The sequence below is a fragment of the Neolamprologus brichardi genome, chromosome 11, assembly GCF_056152115.1.
Source record: "Neolamprologus brichardi isolate AB-2024 chromosome 11, ASM5615211v1, whole genome shotgun sequence".
NCBI lineage: Eukaryota > Metazoa > Chordata > Actinopteri > Cichliformes > Cichlidae > Neolamprologus > Neolamprologus brichardi.
In genome coordinates this window covers 3,943,310-3,965,560 of record NC_142114.1, presented here as the reverse complement: position 1 = coordinate 3,965,560, position 22,251 = coordinate 3,943,310, and the positions used below count along the sequence as shown (strand labels likewise).

At 40.0% G+C, this 22,251-nt stretch overlaps 1 protein-coding gene across 2 annotated transcripts in view; it reads right to left on the bottom strand.

The window, feature by feature from the left end:
* col14a1a (collagen, type XIV, alpha 1a) overlaps window positions 1-22,251 on the bottom strand; it is a 153,100-nt gene that overhangs the window by 110,749 nt on the left and 20,100 nt on the right. For both annotated transcript variants that reach the window (XM_087847997.1, XM_087847996.1), the window contains exons 4-5: window positions 18,879-19,022; window positions 18,309-18,395 (exon numbers count right to left, since the gene is read on the bottom strand). In XM_087847997.1, the coding sequence (XP_087704123.1) occupies window positions 18,309-18,395; window positions 18,879-19,022 (231 nt within the window). The remainder of the gene's footprint in view (window positions 1-18,308; window positions 18,396-18,878; window positions 19,023-22,251) is intronic.

Here is a 22,251-nt window from a genome sequence, read left to right as displayed (position 1 = left end):
AACGGTAACTGTAACGGAATACAGTTACTCATATTTTGTATTTTAAATACGTAACGGCGGTACATGTATTCCGTTACTCCCCAACACTGCTCCTAGTATATTTCTACTGTAGCTGTATTATAATCCCAATATGCTCTCTGATAGTCACCAGTAGGCTAGCCAAAGGTTCTCCTCCTTATAAGCCCCCTGTCTTTTTTCTCCTCTTTTGCCCTACCTCTTTCTTCCCTTTTTTCTTCTCATCTGACGCCTCTGCTGTGGGTCAAAGTGTATACGGGGGGAAACAGAGTGAAAGCAAAGAAGAGAAACAAAGTTGGAATGAAGGTAAAAAGCCAAAGTGCTGTATTTGAGGGCAGCGAAAGGTCACAGATGTATTGACACTTTCTGTGGTGCCAAGTCTTTCTTTTGTCCAAGTTTATGTTTACTCACTTCACTGCCTCTCTCCACTTCACTGCTAAGCTCATTCCACCTGCCTGACTAATAGGCGACACTCCTGCCATGACATCCAAAGTGTTATGACAGAGTATAATTTTCATATAGGTAAGCATTTCTGTCTACATAAGTACTGCATTGTTACTGTGTTTTATAAAAGACAATTGATTTTAGATTTTTGTATTTCATGTGCACAGTACTGTGTAAGAACTATACAGCCTCTGCTGTTGCCTTACCTATTGTATTTCCGTGTTTGGTCATTTTTCTGTAATTCACTCCGCCTATTTCCCATTTTCTCAGCTAGAAATTAGTCCTGGATCGAGACTTTTACACAGCACTGTAAAGTACAAATAATTTTCTCATAGGCTAAAAATAATGCAATTCTATCAAGGCAACAAGCCACCCGATGTTCAAGGCTCAAATTTACATTTTAACATTTTAATGTTTTAACGAGCTCAGAAAAAAAGAATAGTGTGATGGTGAACCAACAAACATATAAATGGAACCCTGAAACTAAAGCAGCTGTTATGTTCAGTCATCATGTTTTATTAGACACTTACTGCTAATTTCAATTCTTCTGTGTTGTGGCCATTTTTTCTACATAAATACTGTGCGTGGTAGTGATGATTTTAAATTTTCATAGGTTAAAGTGAAAAAAAACCCCCACAAGACCATTTTTCCCCGTGTCACACCACTACTATGACACAAAAGTACTGCTCAAGCCAAATTTACCATCTAAACCTTGTTTGCTTGGAAGCACATGGTTAGTAAAGGTGCTGAATGAAACTATTTACATACAGACACACACGTGGACCTAATCCCAAGCATAACTGGCACGCATGAGCGTGATTAGACTGCCCACCTGTGTCTATGGGAAAGACGGAGACGGACCACGTTTTACAATTCAAAGCCCACAGAGTCTGCAGAGCTGTGGGGAAAAGTATGTGGCTCCCAGACAATTGGATTAACTTGTGTGGGAGTAGAGTAATGGGTATTAGAAATGTGCACTGTAACAATGGAAGCCACTGTTGCCTATAAAGCCAGGGAGCAGCATCAGAGACTAAACAGGACTGAGGGTTGTGAGACAAGCAGTTAGTGGGAGCACTTGTTACACTACATAGCCACTCAAAAATGCTCATGGAGGCTTAAAAACACAGTCACTGTTGGATACATACTTTCTTCAAAGAGAGATAAACTAAAGCAAAGCAGCTTTAGTTTACACTCAAACGTATGCATACAGAGAGTAATAAATGTGCAGCAGAGTAACAGATGAATTGAGAGACTCCTATCAACACATCTAAACACACACGCATGTAGTTTAGAAAACTTTTCCACCCTCGTCGTCTCTGTTCTCTTTGTCTGTCTCTGTTCTCATTAACAGTCATTCTTCCCAGCCGGCCTTGATTTATTGCTGACCTCTATTTAGCCAGGGATCAGACAGAGTGTGCTGTCATTTCAATCTCTCTCTAGTTAAGTTTTATTTCCCCCGTCACTGTGATTGTGTTTCAGTGTCTGGAATTAACATTGAGGACAGTGACAGGCATGCAGATGGATGGAGAGTAGCAGCAGAGAGAGTCCCCACATCAGTGAGAACCCTTCCTTTATTCTCCTAGACTGATTCCTTAGTGAACAGACTCTCACAAGTGCACTTCACCTCTAAGATGAGGCTAATTCACTGCACAAATAATTTGACACTTACTCCCGAACAGCTTAACTCAAGTTGATTTTTAATTTTTTTTGCTATAATACTCAAAGTATTAGCTTCACTGAAACAATCTTATCCGTGGGGCGAATTACTTACTTTATGTAAGGTGTTTTCTCAATATATAGTTTCAGGATGAATAGTAATAAGATCAATTTCTCCACCCAGCAGATTACCATAAAGAACCAAAATGTTTCATATAGGCAATTTCCTCTAAGTTGTAGCATAACAGGCCACTTAATTTCACCATCATCTGGTCCTTTCCGCCCCCTCGGATCATGTGTAGGTGTGTTTGTTGAGTGCTCTACCAAACGGGAGAGAAAGTGTGGATCGCATTTAAAGAGACAACCACAGTGAAGCACCAGTTAGGTGAACTGGCCTTGCTAACCAGTTTTATATATCATAATTTAGCACAGACCTCTTTAGCATATGTGCTACAAAGAGACATAAACAAATTAATTAATTTGACTGAATGCTTACTTTCTAGAAAATAATAACTGGCTAAATTTAGAGGAAGTGTCCAACTAGCCATTGTTACGTGTGGTGTTGTTTTTCCATTAAATTACAGTAAGAACAGTAACAGGCAAATTCCAAGATACATTACAATGTCGAAAGTATTCACTCACCCTTTCAAATCTTTGAATTCAGGAGTTCCAATCATTGTCACAGGTGCGTAAAATAAAGTACCTCGGCATGAAGACTACTACAAATATTTATGAAAAAATGGGTCACCCTCAGGAGCTCAGTTAAAACCAGCGTGGGGCCATGATAGGATGCCACCTGTTCAGATGCAACATGTCCAACTGTGAAATTTCCTCACTACTAAATATTTCCACAGTCAGCTGTTAGTGGTATTATAACAAATGGGAAGTGATTGGGAATGAGAGCAACACGGCCACAAAGTGGTAGGTCACGCAAAATCACAGAGGTCAGCAGATACTGAGGTCGCCAGTTTTCTCTGGAGTCAGTCACTATACACCTCCAAACATCATGTGGCCCCAAGCACAGTGAGGAGAGAGCTTCATAGCATGGGTTTCCATGGCCGAGCAGCTGCATCCAAAACTAACCTCACCAAGTGCAATGCAAAGCGTCAGATGCAGAGGTGTAAAGTTCGCCACCACTGCTCTGGAGCCGTGCTCTCTGGAGTGATGAATCACGCTCCTGTGTCTGGAAATCTGACAGACAAGTCTGAGTTTGGCGGCTACCAGGACAACAGTATTTGTCTGACTGCGCTGTGCCAAGTGTAAAGTTTGGTGGAAGGGGAATTGTGGTGTGGGGTTGTTTTTCAGGATTTGGACTCGGCCCCTTAGTTAAGCAACTCTTAATGTTTCAACTAGTGCTGTCAGCATTAATCTCGTTAAAGTGACGTTAAGATGATAAACCGAATTAACGCGGCAAATCTCAGTTCGGGAGTTAACGTGGGGGGGCGGGGGGGGGCGGGGGGGCTGCATGGCGTCAACGTGTTAGCACAGTTAACTCGTTAACACGTTAGCGCTGTGTAGCCCCACGCACGGGGCGATCCGCATTAACTTGTTAACGGAGATTTGCTGGGTTAATGCGGTTATGGCGTTAACGTCATTTTAACGAGATTAACGCTGACAGCACTAGTTTCAACATACCAAGACATTTTAGAGCATTTCAGCTCCTAACTTTGTGGGAACAATTTTGGGATGAACAAAGCAAGGTCCATAAAGTAAGGATGAGCAAGTCTGGTGTGGGAGAGCTAGACTGGCCTACACAGAGTCCTCCTGACCTCAACCTGACAGAACAGCTTTGAGATGAATTAGAGCGGAGACTGTGAGCTAGGCTCATCTAACATCAGTGTCTGACCTCTAAAACACTGTAAACCCAGATTTTGATTCAACTTAAAAATAATGAGTTCTTATCACTTAAATATGTCTAATTTGTGAACATTACTTGTTACTTTTGATTAAACAGCTTTTTCATGTCCTTTTTTATTGTAATTGTGTTTTTAAAGTCCAATCAATAATAGCTTCTACTGAAACAAGTGCATATTACTTAAACATCTGTAATTTCTTTACATTAATTATAAATTCTAAGTAAGTTCTAGTTTTTATTAGCCTATTTTATTGTAATTATGTGTTTGAGCTCAAACAACTTAATATAATCAAAAATCTAGTTCATACCAGTTTTGACAGAGTGGCTTTGAGGAGCTCTGGACCTTGTGAAACAAATTAGCTGCACTGAAGCGAGCAAGTTGTCCAGCCCACGTTTGAAGCCTTCGGTGAATGACCAGAGTTTAGTCACAAAACAAAAACAAACACAAAACCTACACTGGTTGCTTCTCCACTGATAGGTGAAGTAACAAACCTAATTACTGATAAGTTAGTGTATTTTATCGATAAGTTATAAGGTAGTTAACCAGCTAACATCGCCCAACACTTCCTTAGCTAATGTTAGCTTTAAATTCACTGAGAATGTTAGCTAGCTAATTTATAGCCACTTCTTTGTTTTTAAATTGATTTCACCAAAGGGGCTCTGTTGTACTCATCAAAATTATATTAAAGAGAAATATTGCAGTCTGGGTTGATGCATAAAAAGATAACACTATGTTTAACTCATCTGAACATGAACATGTTTTGTTTTTACATGTTTTAGGTGTTTCTGGAGTTCAGCAGAGTGGTTGTTAAGAGCCTGAGACTGGAGTTCTACGAGGCCCTTGACCATCACAGTCCCAGACTAATGGAGATCTTTAAGTCAAAGAGGGGTCTCACAGACAGCTGTTACCTGACCTGATGCAACAAACAAATGTTAGTTGATTTTCAAATCTATATTTACATAATAGAAATCAGTTGGCTACTTGATTGAACTTGAACGATCACATCCTGTCTTATCCTGTCTTCCTTCTCTCACCCTAACTAGTCGCAGCAGATGGCCGCCCCTCACTGAGCCTGGTTCTGACAGAGGTTTCTTTTTGTTAAAAGGGAGTTTTTCCTTCCCACTGTCGCCAAAGTGCTTTTTCATAGGGGGTCATATGATTGTTGGGTTTTTCTCTGTATGTATTATTGTAGAGTCTAACTTTCAATATAAAGCGCCTTGAGGTGACTGTTGTTGTGACACTGGGTGTGTTAACAGGTTAACAGGAGTTCCAGTACTTAAATGGTTGTGCTTTTTATTATGTTTGCAATCATAATGTTCAGGGTGACATATTGACTCTATTCAAAATGTGTGATCTCCTCTCTCCTCCTTCATTCCACCAGACTTCGGATGTGACGGAGGTCAGATGCCTTGTCCTCAAGGGGCTTCCTGTCATTTTCGGCAATGATCCATCTGCCTTCTTCAAGTTCTTGTAAGGAACTGATTTTTCTTTACTTCCTCTTATCCCCCATTCCCTAGTTCCACCTGTTTACTACCTCTCCACTTTTCCCTTGACCTCCCTTCCCCTCTCTCCACCTCCCCTCCTCTCTCTCTACCATACATATTATTTAAAGGTTTGCATATGTTAATAGTTACTTTTTTTTTATTGTTATTGTCATTGACCATCCCAAGTGATTTTCTGTGGCAGTGGGTGGACTCTGGACATGGCAGGCACACCAGCTTTGTACATATAGAGCCTGTTTATAGCACTGTGTTGTCATGTTGACGAGATGATCCTGTGTTCCTTTTTTCACGACACTGATGATGAGGAACATTTGTACAATGATGTGCCAGTGGAGATCCTCTTCCATGAACAAGAAAACATTTCTTCGCACATGCAGTCCCTTCATCGCAATGCATCCTCAGTGGGAATCATCTTAGGGGGCAAGGTTGTGATGGATGTTGAGAACCTGCCCCAGGCCATGCACATTGTCTTCGGCCTTACCTATGCATTGCATCTCAACTACCCAAGAAGAAGACTTTTGATTTATTTATTTATTTATTTTTTACAACAAGTACTTCTGAACTTCTGAACTCAAACTTCAAACACTCAAGAATCAACAGAAAGGTGGAGGGGAAGTATGGGCTCTCCATGTAGTATTTTGTTTGTTTTTTTGTTCACCCTCCAGTTCTCTCCCTGTATTCTTTATTTTTTGCCGTTCCACAGACAAATTTGTTATTTGTAGATGTTAAGATACCAGTGTCCTGCAGGGCTGAGTTTCTCATGTTAGTTTATTCACCATATTTCAACAGACACAGTTCAGTAAAGAATTCATTTTCTATTACTTTTGTTGCTGAAACAAAGACGTCACCAATAGTAAATTGTTGTATGTATTTCTTTTACTGGCTCTATTGATTGAAAGATATATTTTGATTTTCAAGAACTGTAAAACTTAAGTTTGATCAGTGAGAATATACAATTTAGTTCAGTTGGTAATGGAGTAATGTTTACTTAATAAGCTGAGTTAAACGTGGTAACTAAGTATCTTCAGTTACTGTATTAGTACATTCAAATCTTCCATTCCTTTAGGGGCTCAAGTACATTGAACGTAGTCCAGTGCATTTGTTCAAATAATCCTTCATTACTTAAAAAATATAAGGCAACAAGTTACCTTGATTTTTTAAAAGCAGATTCAACTTATCCAGGTTTACAGTGAATGTGCTTCTGTGCTCCTAAACCTTGTGGAAAACTTTCCCAGAAGAGCTGAAGCTGTTATAACTGCAAAGGGTGGGCCGACATCGTATTAAACCCAATGGATTAAGAACAGGATGTCACTCAAATTCATATGTGTGTGAAGGCAGACGAGCAAATATTTCTGGCAATATAAAATAGTAACTTTGCATTTGTAGATATTTGTGTTTTTGACCATCCTAACTTTGTAAATAATGTTTGAAATAACCGTGAACCCCAGTCACAACTCGCACTATTCAGCGTGTTTGTGATGTTTTTTATTTGCAATAAGTTTCACTGAACAATAAGTTTCATTTCGGCACAGTTGTTTCATCCACAACCAGAAAGCCTCCCAGGTGACTCCACTAAAAAAAGGGGTGAGAGCATGATTACAGGATGAGAAGCTGCTGCCCTGCCAGCCTCCCTGGCACTGCCCCTCGAGCCTGCTGCACCACCCCTCCCCTGCAGAGAAACTAGGCCACACCTCCACCACAATTACCTTGACAACAGGTGTTTGTAATAGACAGGAATTGTCTGACTTTTCTATACACATCCACAGTGAACACACAAAGAGTTAATATTAAGCTTTCTAACTAACCGGTGGCAAGACGGCAAATACGCATTTTCCCCAATATGCCAGAGTCATCCTTAAAGCAAGCATTACCTCATGTGGTCAAGTTTGCATCAGTATAATGAGGGTGTTAGTCATCCTTGCTGATACAGGTCATGTGATATGACTAAAACGCCACATCAGCAACATAGTGATTCTTAGAGCTGCGGAAAAAGTACTAAAACAATTTAAACACTGAGCACAAAAACCATTTGAACATTTAAATGGGAATTTCATTGGTCTGAAAGTGAGTTTTATTTGTGAGTAACTTTGTGGTTGTTTACCATGCCTAATGCCAAAAATCCTGACACCAAAGAGCTACAACACCAGCTCGTAAAGCAACGATCTGACGACTTTATACAGCTTCAAAGCGACCTTTGTCTACGGCTGAAAACAAAGTAGCTGGATTGAGTCAAACAAATATCAAACACCTCCGTGGCACAACTTTATATTCAACACTTGGAAAGGCTTGAGCGCTGCACCATAGAGTGGTTTCCTGCCCAGAACAGGCTTTCTCTTTTTCTCTCTCACAAAAAACCGACGGTACACAAGAGCTCAGAAAAAGATTATCTTTGGTTGCCTGTTTATTCAGACGGGAAACACGCAACAGACTGATACACCTGTCGTTTGCTCAGTGGCCTTCAGTGTCACTCGGGAAGGCACACGCATTCACATTCATCTGTGAGACCCATGGGCCTGTGTGAGTGTAAGCACTGAGCTCCACTGGGTTTTAAGGTGTAAATCCAACAGCTGATTTCGGAAAGCAGCACATGGCCTACAAACTTTCTCTCTATACCTTTCTCACTCATTCCTCTGCTTGTGTTTGTTTGTCTATCCTTGGTCTTTTATGTCTACTTTATGTCTATATAAACATTTATTGATCTACATATGTGTGTCTCTGCATTGGGAGCACTCTCTTATCATATCTGGTTATATTTTAACTCCATGCACATTAAGATCTCTAGACATGGGTGTTGCACTGAAAGAAGGCATTTTTGTTGCCATTCAATAAAACACCAGCTTAAATATTAATCTGGTCAGAGGCATAACCTCCCATCCCACCCACTCCCACTCCTCTTATTCTATCTTTTAGTTTGTCTTAGTCAGGCATAAATTACAGTGTGATAAATGTATACATTCATCAACTTAAGGGAAGGGAAATGGGCCAGTAAACTCTGGAAGGACGCCTTACTGCAGCTTACCCATTTATGAGGCACTGGAAAATCATGGAAATGTATTCAAAACATAGCTATAGCTCTGCCTGTATACCACAATAAAACAGTTTTCTAACTCTGTACTTGAATCAACAGGCCTCATGTGATTTATCAGCTGCAAAGGACAAAGAGCAATATATTATAAGGAAAGGAGGGCATGTGAGAAAAGTGGAAAGAAGGCAGGAGGTCTCAAAGTACAACAGTTGTAAAAGTAATGGCTCTTGGAAGTAACTAAACACAGAGCATGAAAGTAAATACATAAAAGATTTAACAGGAATATGAAAAAGAACCAGTGTTAACTGTAACTGAAACCGAGGGTACAAAACAGTAAAAGCATGCAATCCGAACTTGAAACAAGCCACCAAGGACTGAACAGAAATGTAGTAATAATGACTCAAAACCATTTGCTCTAACACCAAGGACAATGACAATGACGACCATATTAAGTAGGTAATAACCTTGCCCCATTTCACTTATTGAATGCCATATAAAACTTAAGGTTTATGTAAAAATATGTGATGTTGCATCATTTTCACCCTATTTAAAAACACTGTTAGCTCAGTTCTGCTTTAATTGCACCTGCAGAGGACGGAGTATTTCAGCAGAAACAGGCAAAGACAAAATGTCATAGCTCACCCCACATCCACAGAACACAATGAAGACAGAGTGAAGAGAAGTTCTAGCAGTGGAATCTGTGAGGAAGTGGGCTCTAATTATTCTAATTGACCTCTGCACTTAAGAAGTCCTTGCTACTAATGACTAAAGTGCCATTAGCACACACACACACACACACACACACACACTTGTTAACCAAGTATCATACAAATAGCTCAATTCACCCATGAACGTCTGCTGTTAATGGAGGACAAAAATCTGTCTATGTCACAAGAGCACACACACACACACACACACACACACACACACACACACACACACACACACACACACACACACACACACACACACACACACACACACACACAGTGTGCAGGCCTGCTCACACATCTCCGAGCACATCCAGCATATTTGAAGATGACATTTCTTTAGTCCTCTTTCAGCAGGAATAATCTAGTAGTTGGAAAACATCCAAAGTAAAGAGTAAAGCAGCTCTTGTAATGATAGAAGAAGTGAGAGCAGACAGAGATGAAACGTGGAGGACGTTTACCTGAGCTCCCTGTGTGGTTTACTCGTATATATTTTCCCCTAAATACTTCTCTTCAGTCCCATCCTTTCTTAGCCCTTCATGTGCCACACCAGTTTGCAATAAAACTGTTTCACATTCGTCACATCATTACTTTCACATCACGTCTACAACATCCATTTTAAATTTCTTGGAGCCTTTCACGCTCTCAGCCATGACATACATATTTGGTTCATTTTGCTCTCAAATGGAAAGAAGTGATGTAATGTTAAGAGGCCTTCAAAGGAAATGATAGGATTCCCTATTAGTTATTTTGTGGCCTGCACGTGCTTGAACGGGCTGCATGCCTTCCCTGTATTGGCCTCCTTTAATCTGCGGTGTTGGTTTGGGCCTTATCCCTTCATCTCTCTGGGCGTGTGCCATTAGGGTGACACATCTCTCTGGCCACAAACAGTTGACATCTTGTGTGTCCAGTGAGCATTGCACAGACTGACTAAATGAAAGAAGAAGGCTAGGAATTTTTTTTTTTTAAAAGAGAGAGAAATACACACAGTCTGTGGAAGTCTATAAGTAGTAATTCAGGAAGCTAATAGGGCAATAAAAAAGCAGCGGACACAGACGCAGAGGCTAAATGAATCCTAAAGCTAGAAATTAGCAGAGCAAAAGATATAGAGATGTGCACACACGGAGCTAAACGTGGTGTCAGAGTTGAAATACATATTAATGTGACAAATTAAGGTTGGCTGTAAATATAGAAACCTCACTCCTCAGGTGTGTGTTTGTTACCCTCTGTAAAGATGATGGATACCAGAGGACTCTCTCTCTGTCTCACACTAGCAGTGTGGTGAATGTCAACAGAATCTCATTGGCCTCGAGTTCAACTTTAACTGCATCTGTCCCTTGGGTTGTGTGTGTGTGTGTGTGAGCACTGGATCCAGGCCTCAGTCAGGGAGGGAGGAAGGCAACACTCCACTCACATCCTGTCAGCTAATATCTATTGAAGAAGGCGCCGTTAGCGTGGAGGAACGAAGAGGCTTTTACCCATTACTGCTCAATGATTTTCACTCCGATTGCTTCATGTACGAAATCCAGTCAAGCGTTTAACGAGCAGACCGGTAATAATATGAGATCAGTTGAAAAGGTCTGAAAGGCATCAGTACCGTTAGTAACACTGACAACTCAGAACAGGAACAGTTACATCGATATGAAAACAGAAAGTGATCGCTATAATATGTAGAAATGAGTTAAACTGACTCTCACTCTGAGCAATCGTTGGTTGGATGATCCATAAAAACTCTGGTGGGTGGGATTAGAAATAAAGAGGGGAGAGCTGCAGGAGGAGGGCTGTCTGTCTGCTGCAACATTATTGCCAAAAGAGATAAATTTGCTTTTCTCTACAAACTGTTTTTTTCTCCTATTTAGTTTTAAATCACTGTGGTTAATTTGACATTACAGTGTTAAGATTTCAATAAAGATTAAAAGACACTCGTACTTACTCATAGTTACACTGTCTTCTGAATCTTTATGTTCTTCAGAGTGGCAAACATCTGTTTTTACATCTTCTAACAGGCTACTGAGCTAAATCAGTAAAAAATATAGTCATGGACATACCTAGACACATGCACACACTCATACACAGACACACAGATGTCTATGGTCTAATATTCTCCAGCTGTCTAAATTATAGTTATTATTTTTAAAGAAACATTGTTTGGGGCAAATTTCCAAAGAAAATAAATTACTGTCTTGTAGGCAGTAGTTGTCAGGGGACAACTAACGGATTTGTTTGAGCTTTTTTTAAGCTAAAAAAACACTCAAATATTTATTGTTGCTGGCTGCTGGATTCCATACGACTTTATTTTGGATGAAACCATCATCCACAGCAATCAGTTCATGTAAAAAATAACAGAGGCAGAATCTGTATCGCTTTTAACTCGTCCTCTCATTTGTGTTAGGAGCTCAAGTCTTCAGCCTCATTTCATAGGTGTTTGTATTACTGGTCCGTGTAGGGGTGGCCACAGAGGATCATGTACCTCCATCCTATGTGTAGCATCTGTATCTTTCTCTCATCTCCACATTGCTGCCTTTTCTTCTCTTTCACTGCCTCCTAACATGCCTTCCTCCTCTCCTCTTCCTTTGTCTTTGGCTAACAGTAGCACAGTTTCCAGCTCAGGTGCTGACCAACAGCACCTGAGGCGGTTGTTGTTAACCCAGGCACTGGATGGCCTTCCTGACACAACCCTCCACTATTTGTAGGAGAGTGTGCGGCCCCACAGTGACACTCTACATAATTAAAACTCACCGGATGCCCTAAAAACACTAATTAGAGAAGAAATATTGCAAAGGATTTCCAAGTTAAATTGTCTGTATCATTTAGAGGGAAGAATGATAAAAGCTGTGCTTCTTCTGGGAGAGAAGCTGCTGAAATGAACTCTGAGACTTTTTTTTCAGTGGCGGCATCGAATCAAGCACACAAACATGGCAACCTTTTGAACTGATGTCATTCGGTCTCCATGGATAATAGCATTACACGCTATTTGCTCTGCCTCTTAGTCCAAGTTAAAAATGGAAAAAAAAGCATATGTTGGTGTTTTGACACTTTGGACTGTGGGAATAAAATATGAACAATCAAGTATGCAGACTTTTTTCAGTGATTTTTCTTCTTCTTTTTTTTTGCTGTCCGATACAAGTGGAAACTAAATGTCTGACAAACTCCGTTTGCAGCTCCTGCTGACAAGGAGCTGAATATGTTTTTTTCATTCAGTGTCATTAGCTTTGGAATAATTTATAGACTTTATGAGCTGCTGTTGTACCTCATCTGTCCTTTTTTCCCTCATCTCGTTTCTGGCGAATCCATCCTTATGTTAACACAAGGAGATTCACAACAAAGATTTCTTAGAGAACTGTATCCCAGAGACAAATGTGAATATAAAGTATTTTTCATTTTTAGCTGGTGGGAAGAGCAATCAGACCGCTACCTCATTTAAAGTAGTTTTGTCCTGAAAACAAACTTTTTTTTTCCAGACATACAGTAATTCACGAGAAGAGCAGAGTACTGTGACATCACTGCACTCATGCGTGTCTTTCACACAGTTAAGCACTTTTTCTGTCACTTAACCAAATGTCTGATTGACTTGTATGTATGTATATTTTCTATTTCACTCATTTACTGCCTTTCTTCTTGCCTTCATAGTTATAGATAAAAAACAAACACTTTCTTTGGAGCAGTGTAATGATCAAAGCGTCACACATGCTATAATTATCGCTTGTAAAAAGAAATGATCAAATGTCAGGTGCATCAAAAGTAATTATAGGAGTTTGGGAATGAGATTAATGCAGTTAGGCTTCACAGTTACAACCTCACTGACATTACTCAACAGCTCCACTAATTTTTACCAAATAATATAACACCTGACTCAGCTGCCCTCGCTCCATCACAGTATTATGAAAATTAGGTTTTATTTTTGCTGCTTTTCTCTACAGATGATGCCACTGAAGAAAAAAACAGAAGGACTAAAAAGCAAAAGAGTCTTCAACTTAGAAACGGATATTCAAGGAGAAAACAAACTCTCTTCACATCTTCCAGCAGCGAGTAGCAGAATCCAGTGGGTTGATTTAGAGGCTGTAGGGGAAAAAAAGGCTTTAAGTCCCTGACCAATGATCTGAGTCATCAGCTTTTAAGGGGTGCAGGCCTACAAATGACTGACATGGACAGACTCCAAACTACAAACCGAGGTACAAACCAAGGTAAAATCTCCTTTAAAAGCCTCTGCTGTTGCTCAGAGCCAGAGACAGTCAATGACACCCCAAGAGCAGACAGAAAAATTGTTTCATTCAAAGCTCCTGGAAAGAACAAAGTCTGTATTTAGTGCAGAGGAGCCTGTGCTTACAGTCTGCAAGATATGGTTAAGTCGTTTGTACATTTTTTGGTTGGCTGAAGTAGCTCTGCTACCACAGCTAACTTCAATGCAACGTCGTAATAATGTTCACAAAAAGAGTTGTTGTGGTACTTGTCATACTGTCCAACTTGGTTTTCCAAGTAGAGATGCTTAACAGTGTCTGACGTATTTACTAAACATCAAGCTCAAATGCAACATACACTCATAAATTGTACACACAGCTGGCTCGAGTGCAAAGAAATAACCAACTTGTCTGATGTCTGGAATACATACATTTGGGATGTAGAGATGGGATTATGTGCGAGCTCTTAATAAAGGTTTTTGTAAACAACCCACCCTAACAGGAAGCAAACTGATTACTACTCTGGAACAAAGTGCTGCACACACACAGACACACACTTTCTAATGCGTCGTGCAGCGCCATCTCTTTGGAGCTTGATATTTCATTGTTATTATCACGATAGAGGACAGTAGAAGACACACACACACTGAGCCTGAGAGGAAAAGAAAGACACACCGTTACGTGTTACGGTACATGAAAGGGCCTCCTTTATTGATCCACAGTTACCCATTATCATCACTACAGTACACAAAGATGCAAACACCGACACACACTTTCACAAATACGACTGAAGCACAGCAGGATATTATTATAATCCCCAACAGGTAGGAGGCAGAACACCAATCAAGGTCACCTCTAGTGGAGCGAATGGCGAGTGGTTCTGATAACAGCAAACTGAAGTAAGATTTCTAATTTGCCTACTGATAGGAAGGAGAAGAGGAGCGGAGGGGGAGGACAGCACGAGAGAAACAAAGAGGAATAACATCAAAGATCTAAACCTGTGTGCGTGCATGTGTGGTTTGGGTTGACTGCAGGCAAATTCACCAAGCAAGCTTATACAAACTCAGCCTGATACTAGTTACATATTGCTAGTATCAGTTACGTATTGCTAGTATCAGTTACGTGTTGCTAGTATCAGTTACATAATCAGTTACGTGTTGCTAGTATCAGTTACGTATTGCTAGTATCAGTTACATAATCAGTTACGTGTTGCTAGTATCAGTTACGTGTTGCTAGTATCAGTTACGTGTTGCTAGTATCAGTTACGTGTTGCTAGTATCAGTTACGTGTTGCTAGTATCAATTACATAATCAGTTACGTGTTGCTAGTATCAGTTACGTATTGCTAGTATCAGTTACGTGTTGCTAGTATCAGTTACGTATTGCTAGTATCAGTTACGTGTTGCTAGTATCAGTTACATAATCAGTTACGTGTTGCTAGTATCAGTTACGTATTGCTAGTATCAGTTACGTGTTGCTAGTATCAGTTATGTATTGCTAGTATCAGTTACGTATTGCTAGTATCAGTTACGTATTGCTAGTATCAGTTACGTGTTGCTAGTATCAGTTACGTATTGCTAGTATCAGTTACGTGTTGCTAGTATCAGTTATGTATTGCTAGTATCAGTTCCGTATTGCTAGTATCAGTTACGTATTGCTAGTATCAGTTACGTGTTGCTAGTATCAGTTACGTATTGCTAGTATCAGTTACGTGTTGCTAGTATCAGTTACGTATTGCTAGTATCAGTTACGTGTTGCTAGTATCAGTTACATAATCAGTTACGTGTTGCTAGTATCAGTTACGTATTGCTAGTATCAGTTACGTGTTGCTAGTATCAGTTACGTATTGCTAGTATCAGTTACGTGTTGCTAGTATCAGTTACATAATCAGTTACGTGTTGCTAGTATCAGTTACGTATTGCTAGTATCAGTTACGTGTTGCTAGTATCAGTTACATAATCAGTTACGTGTTGCTAGTATCAGTTACGTATTGCTAGTATCAGTTACGTGTTGCTAGTATCAGTTACATAATCAGTTACGTGTTGCTAGTATCAGTTACGTGTTGCTAGTATCAGTTATGTATTGCTAGTATCAGTTACGTATTGCTAGTATCAGTTACGTATTGCTAGTATCAGTTACGTGTTGCTAGTATCAGTTACGTATTGCTAGTATCAGTTACGTGTTGCTAGTATCAGTTACGTATTGCTAGTATCAGTTACGTATTGCTAGTATCAGTTACGTGTTGCTAGTATCAGTTACGTGTTGCTAGTATCAGTTACGTATTGCTAGTATCAGTTACGTATTGCTAGTATCAGTTACGTGTTGCTAGTATCAGCTACATATTGCTAGTATCAGTTACGTATTGCTAGTATCAGTTACATATTGCTAGTATCAGTTACGTATTGCTAGTATCAGGCTGGACTTATTTTCAGAAATTCACTAATTCTTCATGTTACAGATATAACAAGGTGCTGTAGATTAGTCAGCTGTTTGTGAATCTCCTATTCCAACACATTTTACAGGTGCTATATTGGATAGAGATGGTGACCGTGGGGGCAATTTGAGTACACTGAAGTCAAAAAACTTTGAGATGATTCGAACTTTCTGACATTGTCCGCTATCTTGCCAGAAACAGCCACCAGAAGATGGGTACACTGTGGACAGGTAGGCTTTCTTATTCAAACGATTCTCAGCTAGTCTTCCACTAAGATATTCTCCACACCTGAACATTGAGTATTCACTGGGAGAAACATTTCATCACTCATCCAAGTGACTTCTTTAGCCGCAGAGACTGACTGACTGAAGAAGTCACTTGATTGAACATGTGTCGAGATGTCCCACACTACTACAAGCCACAGGCAGCCTGTACCATCGACACAAGGCAGGATGGATCCATGCTTTCATGTTATTCATGCCAAATTCTGACCATACGATCTGAATGTTGCAGCAGAAATCCAGACTCAACATTTCTCCAACCTTCTCTTGTACAATTTTGGTGAACCAGTGTGAACTGTAGCCTCGCTTCCTGTTCTTAGCTGACAGGAGTGGTCCCTAGTGTGGTCTTCTGCTGCTTTAACCCATCTCCTTCAAGGCTTCATGTATTTGTGCTCTTCTGCACACCTTGGTTCTAATGAGTGGTTATATTTGAGTTACTGTTGCCTTCCTATTATCTCAAAGCAGCCTGACCTTTCTCTTCTGACCTCTGGCATCAACAACATATTTTCATCCAGAGAACTGCCGTTGCCTTCTCCCGTTTTGATCCTAGAGGAGGTTGTGTGGGCAAATCCCAGAAGATCAGCATTTTTTGAAGTATTCAGACCAGACCACCGACAACAATGCCATGTTCAAAATCGCTTAAATCACCTCTCTTCCCCATTCTGATGCTCAGTTTCGATTAGATTTGTTTTCTATGGCAGTCTCTGCTGCCATATACCTTAGCTGTCATTTTAGTTGTTTAAATTCTATTTGCCAGGTATAGCAGACAGCAAAGCAATTTCCCAAATATGAAAATGTAACATGAGAAAAATGTAAATACATCTCATTTTCATATTACTATAGAAATATATAGATGTGACAATCAAACATTATTTATGGTGAATTCATCACTCTTCCACCGCTCGCTGTACAGGTTAATATACTATAATAAGACACTTTAAGTGCCACTAGAGATTGCATTCAATATGAAACCTGTGATTTACTATCAGTGTGTTTTCCACCCAAGAGCCAATTTATTAAGTATTCATGGATATGAATTGCTCAGTGTTTCTCTCCTGGAGAGTGCGTGTCGGTCTCTTGCTCCAACAGCAACGATGAAATGCACATACACAGTTACACATAATATATATGTACTATAGTCAATAAATATGATGACACACTGTACAGTTTAATGGAAACTGGACGCCTAAACTATACTATATAACCACACTTATATTTCTAAACAACCTCAATCTTTTAGGGCCCTGTGATTAATGATCACCAGCACAAAAACCGAATAATAAGCCAGCCTGAAGCAAGTATGCTTAAATAATAAGTACGGCTCCACTAAATAATGACTGTCTGTCTTTGTGTACACTTCAGGCTACAAAATTGTGATGAAAACGTTAGAGAAAGTCAAAAAACTATTGCACCAGCAGCAGTTACAGTGTTTCAAATCTGACACCGTTCATGTCTTCACATTACCGGGCTCGTCTTTCTTACACGAGCACACACGGAAAACTGAATTGCAACAATCAATTATTCTATAGCCAGAGATTTCCAGCTGAATTCACTCTTATGGGAAAGAAATCAGCAGACAGGGGACATTTGCTATGCAAGTATACGCTCAATAAAGAAAACAAATGCATCCCTGTCTTCTTTTACATTGCATAGGAAGAAGGTTGAACCATTACGCATTTTAATATGAGGACATCCATGCTGCCAGCTGAAAGAACATCTCGGTTTTAAGAATAAACACGCATGAATCCAGACATCTTGCATGGGAGCGGGAACTCAAGTTAGCAGGCAGCCACACAGACACAAGCGAACATTGTTGGTCACTTGCCTAACTTTAGGAGTTATGCTAAAATAATAATAATAAATAAATAAATTCCCAAAAAAAAAATCACAGCCACAAATGATTTGCCAGTCAGGCAAAGATGATTTTGGCATCTCATCTCAAAAACTTTCACTGTTAACCTGTTGGATAAAAACTGTTCAAGCAGGGAAACATGGACAGACACGCTGACTCATACTTTTTTGGCCTTCTGATCTATGTAACTGCCCCGGTGGCTGTTTATCCTTCATCCAAACATCGCTATGGAAACTGACTGGGAGACTCTTAAAGCAGAGTCCATTTCATCAGCGTGAGTCGTTTTATTTATATGTTTCATGTGAGGACAACTTTGCATATCGTCTCATCTCCTGGAAACAGTGCATTTGTCCTACCTCCAGAGATCTCGTTGGCGTTCCTCGGAGGAGCAGCTGAATCGGTGAACCTCTGGGACTCAGTCTTGTCACTCTCATTTCTTTCACCTGCAGAATATAACAAATTCATAATTTTAAATTATTTTAAAAACAGTTATTTAAGAAAGTTTCTTTCTATCTGGGTCTCCTTCACTATTGTGTAATAAAATATCCCAAACCAAGTAGTACATTACTCGAGAATAGACACAGGCGAGGACACAGCAGAGGAAAAAACAGAGTGTAACGCAACAGATCAAAGCTGAGTAACAATAAGAGAAAGGGTTTACATGAGGAGGAGGAAGAGGGTGAGGAAAGACGATGAGAGGTAATACGCAGAAAAGAGGAAATGAGAGGAGGGGAAAGAGAAGAAGTCGAGACAGGATAAAAGTAGAGAAAACTGAAATGATGGATAAGAAGATGAAATAGGAGTAAGTTGCATAACAGAGTAAGGTTTAGCAGAGGGTAGGAAAAACACTAAGAGGAGACTAGTCATCAGGAGAAAGGCAGAAAAGATTTGGGAGAATATAAAGCAGGAGTACAAGATGAACCAACCTTTAAATCTGCCTTGAAGTGGTCTGCTCTGCTTGTTGCCGCTGACTGCGATAACACTGAAAGTGTAGACTTTAGAAGGACTGTAGTCTGTTATCAACACGCTGGTGTCTGATTTAGATACTATGATCTCCCTCTGCTGACCCCCTGACAGAGAAAGGGAAGAAGACAAAGAAGAGGAGTGGTGAGTGTTCGACTCAGGGACTTTAATTCATGTATTTGAGTCTCTGGTAGACAAACTCAGACAAAATTAGTACTCTAAGTGCCAGATTGGTAAATTTGGCGATCCCTGAATCCCACTCATGGGTGTGGTTATTTTTATGAGTGATTTGCAAGTTTTCAGTAAAATAGTTTTCTAAGCACAGATGTTGTTGGTTCATTTGAATACCAAGCAAAAAAAATAAAGAACATGTTTTTGATGCATTAAATATCAGGACAATAAGCAGTAAGTTGTGTATCACAAACATTAGTAAAATGGTTTGTGTGCTATTCTCCTCCCTCCACAATATTTTGCACCTTTAGAAAGGAACTCGCAGAAATCCATATGAAACCGGGTCAGTCCCAGACATTCCCGAGTTCCCACCTCTTACACACATTCTTGTCGCTTTGCTCTCTTTGTAAATAGCAGCAGTTTGTTTGCACTGGTGCAACACATTAGTGCATTTAGCCATAAGACACCAGCAGATGAAGCACAGTTACTGACTAATACTCCGCTCTAACACTGAAGGCAGGCTAAAATTATTTTTAAGCACTAAATCTTTATTGCCCAGTAAAAATAGAACAGCAACCTCTTTGTGAATAGCTGCCCAATTTTTGCATTTCTCCCCCAATTTTTTCACATTCTGCTTTTAATTAGTTGGTCGTTGGTGAAGTTTTGCAGGTAACTGGCATTTAATTTATAAATCCACACTGATTGCCAGCATGCTGCAAAGTCTGGAGTAAGTCTGAACCTTGTGAATTTCTGTTTAATGTTTATTTCTGTGTATATAGACTGCAGATTTCCAACAGAAGAAAAATCCACTCCGATTTTCACCAACTCGTCACAGTTGAATTAAATTTATATCAAAATGATTACATGTAACTTCCAGTGTGAGCCCATCACAGACTGATAGCAGGGTGGCTCCATCTTCTTGCTATTTTATCACAATCTTGAATCATGTTGCTTTTAAGATGGCACCTGACTGTGAGTGGTCACAGACCTGGCCCCTATCTTCAGAGTAACCATTTAAAAAAAAACAACAAGATCACATATTCATTGCACAAAGCTGTGCTGCGGTCTCCGACCACTGTTCTTCCCAGTGTGACTGTGGCATAAGTTCTGTTTTGTTTTTAATTTCGTCGCTACGGTTAGTGTTCTTGACACAGAATCAAGGTCTGAGTTAGTTTCAGATGCCCCAGAAATAAAGAGTTGATCCTCACAGTCCTCTATGTGTGTGTGTGTGTGTGTGTGTGTGTGTGTGTGTGTGTGTGTGTGTGTGTGTGTGTGTGTGTGTGTGTGTGTACATGTCCTCTTCTCAGCCGTTAATCCTCATCAGGCCAACAGGTCGTATTATCTCCCCACATTAATTTTGACCCAGCAATCAATCAGCCATCAGTAAGGGGTGTGTGTTTGTGTGTGTGTGTGTGTGTGTGTGTGTGTGTGTGTGTGTGTGTGTGTGTGTGCGTGTGTGTGTGTGTGTGTGAGAGAGAGAGAGAGAGAGAGGGAGTACGTGTCTGTGCATGCACTTCCTCAGCTCTTCTGTCTCCCGTCCCTGCGGGGTGCTGACTAATGACACTTCTGGGAAAAAGGAGATAAATCCTTCTGAAGGCAACTGAAGATCAGGTGAGGCAACTGCATTGATCAACTCCACAAACTGGAGGCTCGGCCCGTGCAGGTGAAACTACTATTAATCAACCAAACAACAGGGCTCAAGTCTAAGGCTTTGACTCGGTCTATATATGAAAACTGACTGTTCATGTCTTATTTTTCTCAGAGCCTCCTCCTAAAGTTTCTTTTTAGTCCTTCGCCTTCACAGATCACCTCAATGACTGACTTATTAAATGGGAACAGTGATGGATCAAAGATCCTCATTAGTTTAGCATCTCAGTAACCCCAGCAAACAAAACATCTTCAATTTTATTTTTACAAAAAGACAAAAACCCTACTAACTGTCATCTTATTAGTTATTACAAGTTGCAGCCATTTCTGTCATTGATCCCGGGCTTCATACACCTGCAGCATCTCTGTGGATTAGTTACAGCACAAACGCCCTCCATAAAACCATACATTCTCATTTTTAGATTTCTTCTTGTAAACGAGTGAGCGAGATCATCCCACGTAGTGAGTTTTAGAGAAGAATGTTAGACTCAGCCAGGCTAACAGTTTGGACCTGCTTTCAGTTTTTATGTTCAGGCCCTGGATCAATTCTCAGTGCCCAAGTGATATTGATCCTTTAATTTAATGCTCTTATGCAAAGTAAAAAGGTGATTTTCTCCAAAAATGTTGAATTAATCCTTTAAAGTCATTGCAAGTCTCACAAATTCTCACAGCACAAAGTGATTTGTTTGAAGCGAAGTACATCAGCCGTGGAAAACTCATTAAAATCATCATCTATCATTATCAAGTGTAATTGAGCAGATTTTTGAAGATTATGGCAAATAAATTGTGCTTTATGTTACTTTCTAAACATTCAGTCCCAACTACAATAAACGTTAGAAAGTTGGCTAGGAGCTCATGGTAATCTACTTAACATAAGTACTGGTACAACCATCAGGAAGCACATACACTGCTGCAGTCTTTCTTGGCCAACAAAATCCCTTTAAAGTGACAAAAATGTGCAGAAAGAGTACATGCCACATGAGACCGTACTCTAAAACACAAAGTAAAACACAGTCGGATTAAATAAAAAAATCATAAACAAAGAGGTAATAACATGGTTTCCATGGTTTAGGTTGCGCTCTTCTGTCCCTGCCTGTTATCTCCTTCTAAGTTAAACTGCATTTGAATGTTATTTAAGCTTTACTTGCATACATATTCTTTCTAGTTCATTTTGTGAAATTTATTTTTAGATAGATGTTTGCAGTGGCGGTCCTAGCCTGTTTGGTGCCCTGGGCGAACACTCCCTCTGATTCTGATTGTTTCAGGATGACCTGCCATGATCCAATGACACATCTGCTTACCTGTATCTTTTGCTCGTTTCTCCTCTTCTTTTCTCTTTTTTCTAAACTGAGCACCTGATGGCTTTGAACTTTTCTTGTCCATCTTGGTTTTAATTTTGCACTCCAGTATGAACACCCACCCCCCAACCCGAGAATCATAACCTAATAGACCTACACCTTATTTCACAGATTCGCTTTGTCTAGGGTTTATTTCTGGGATTTCGCACAACCCAGGATT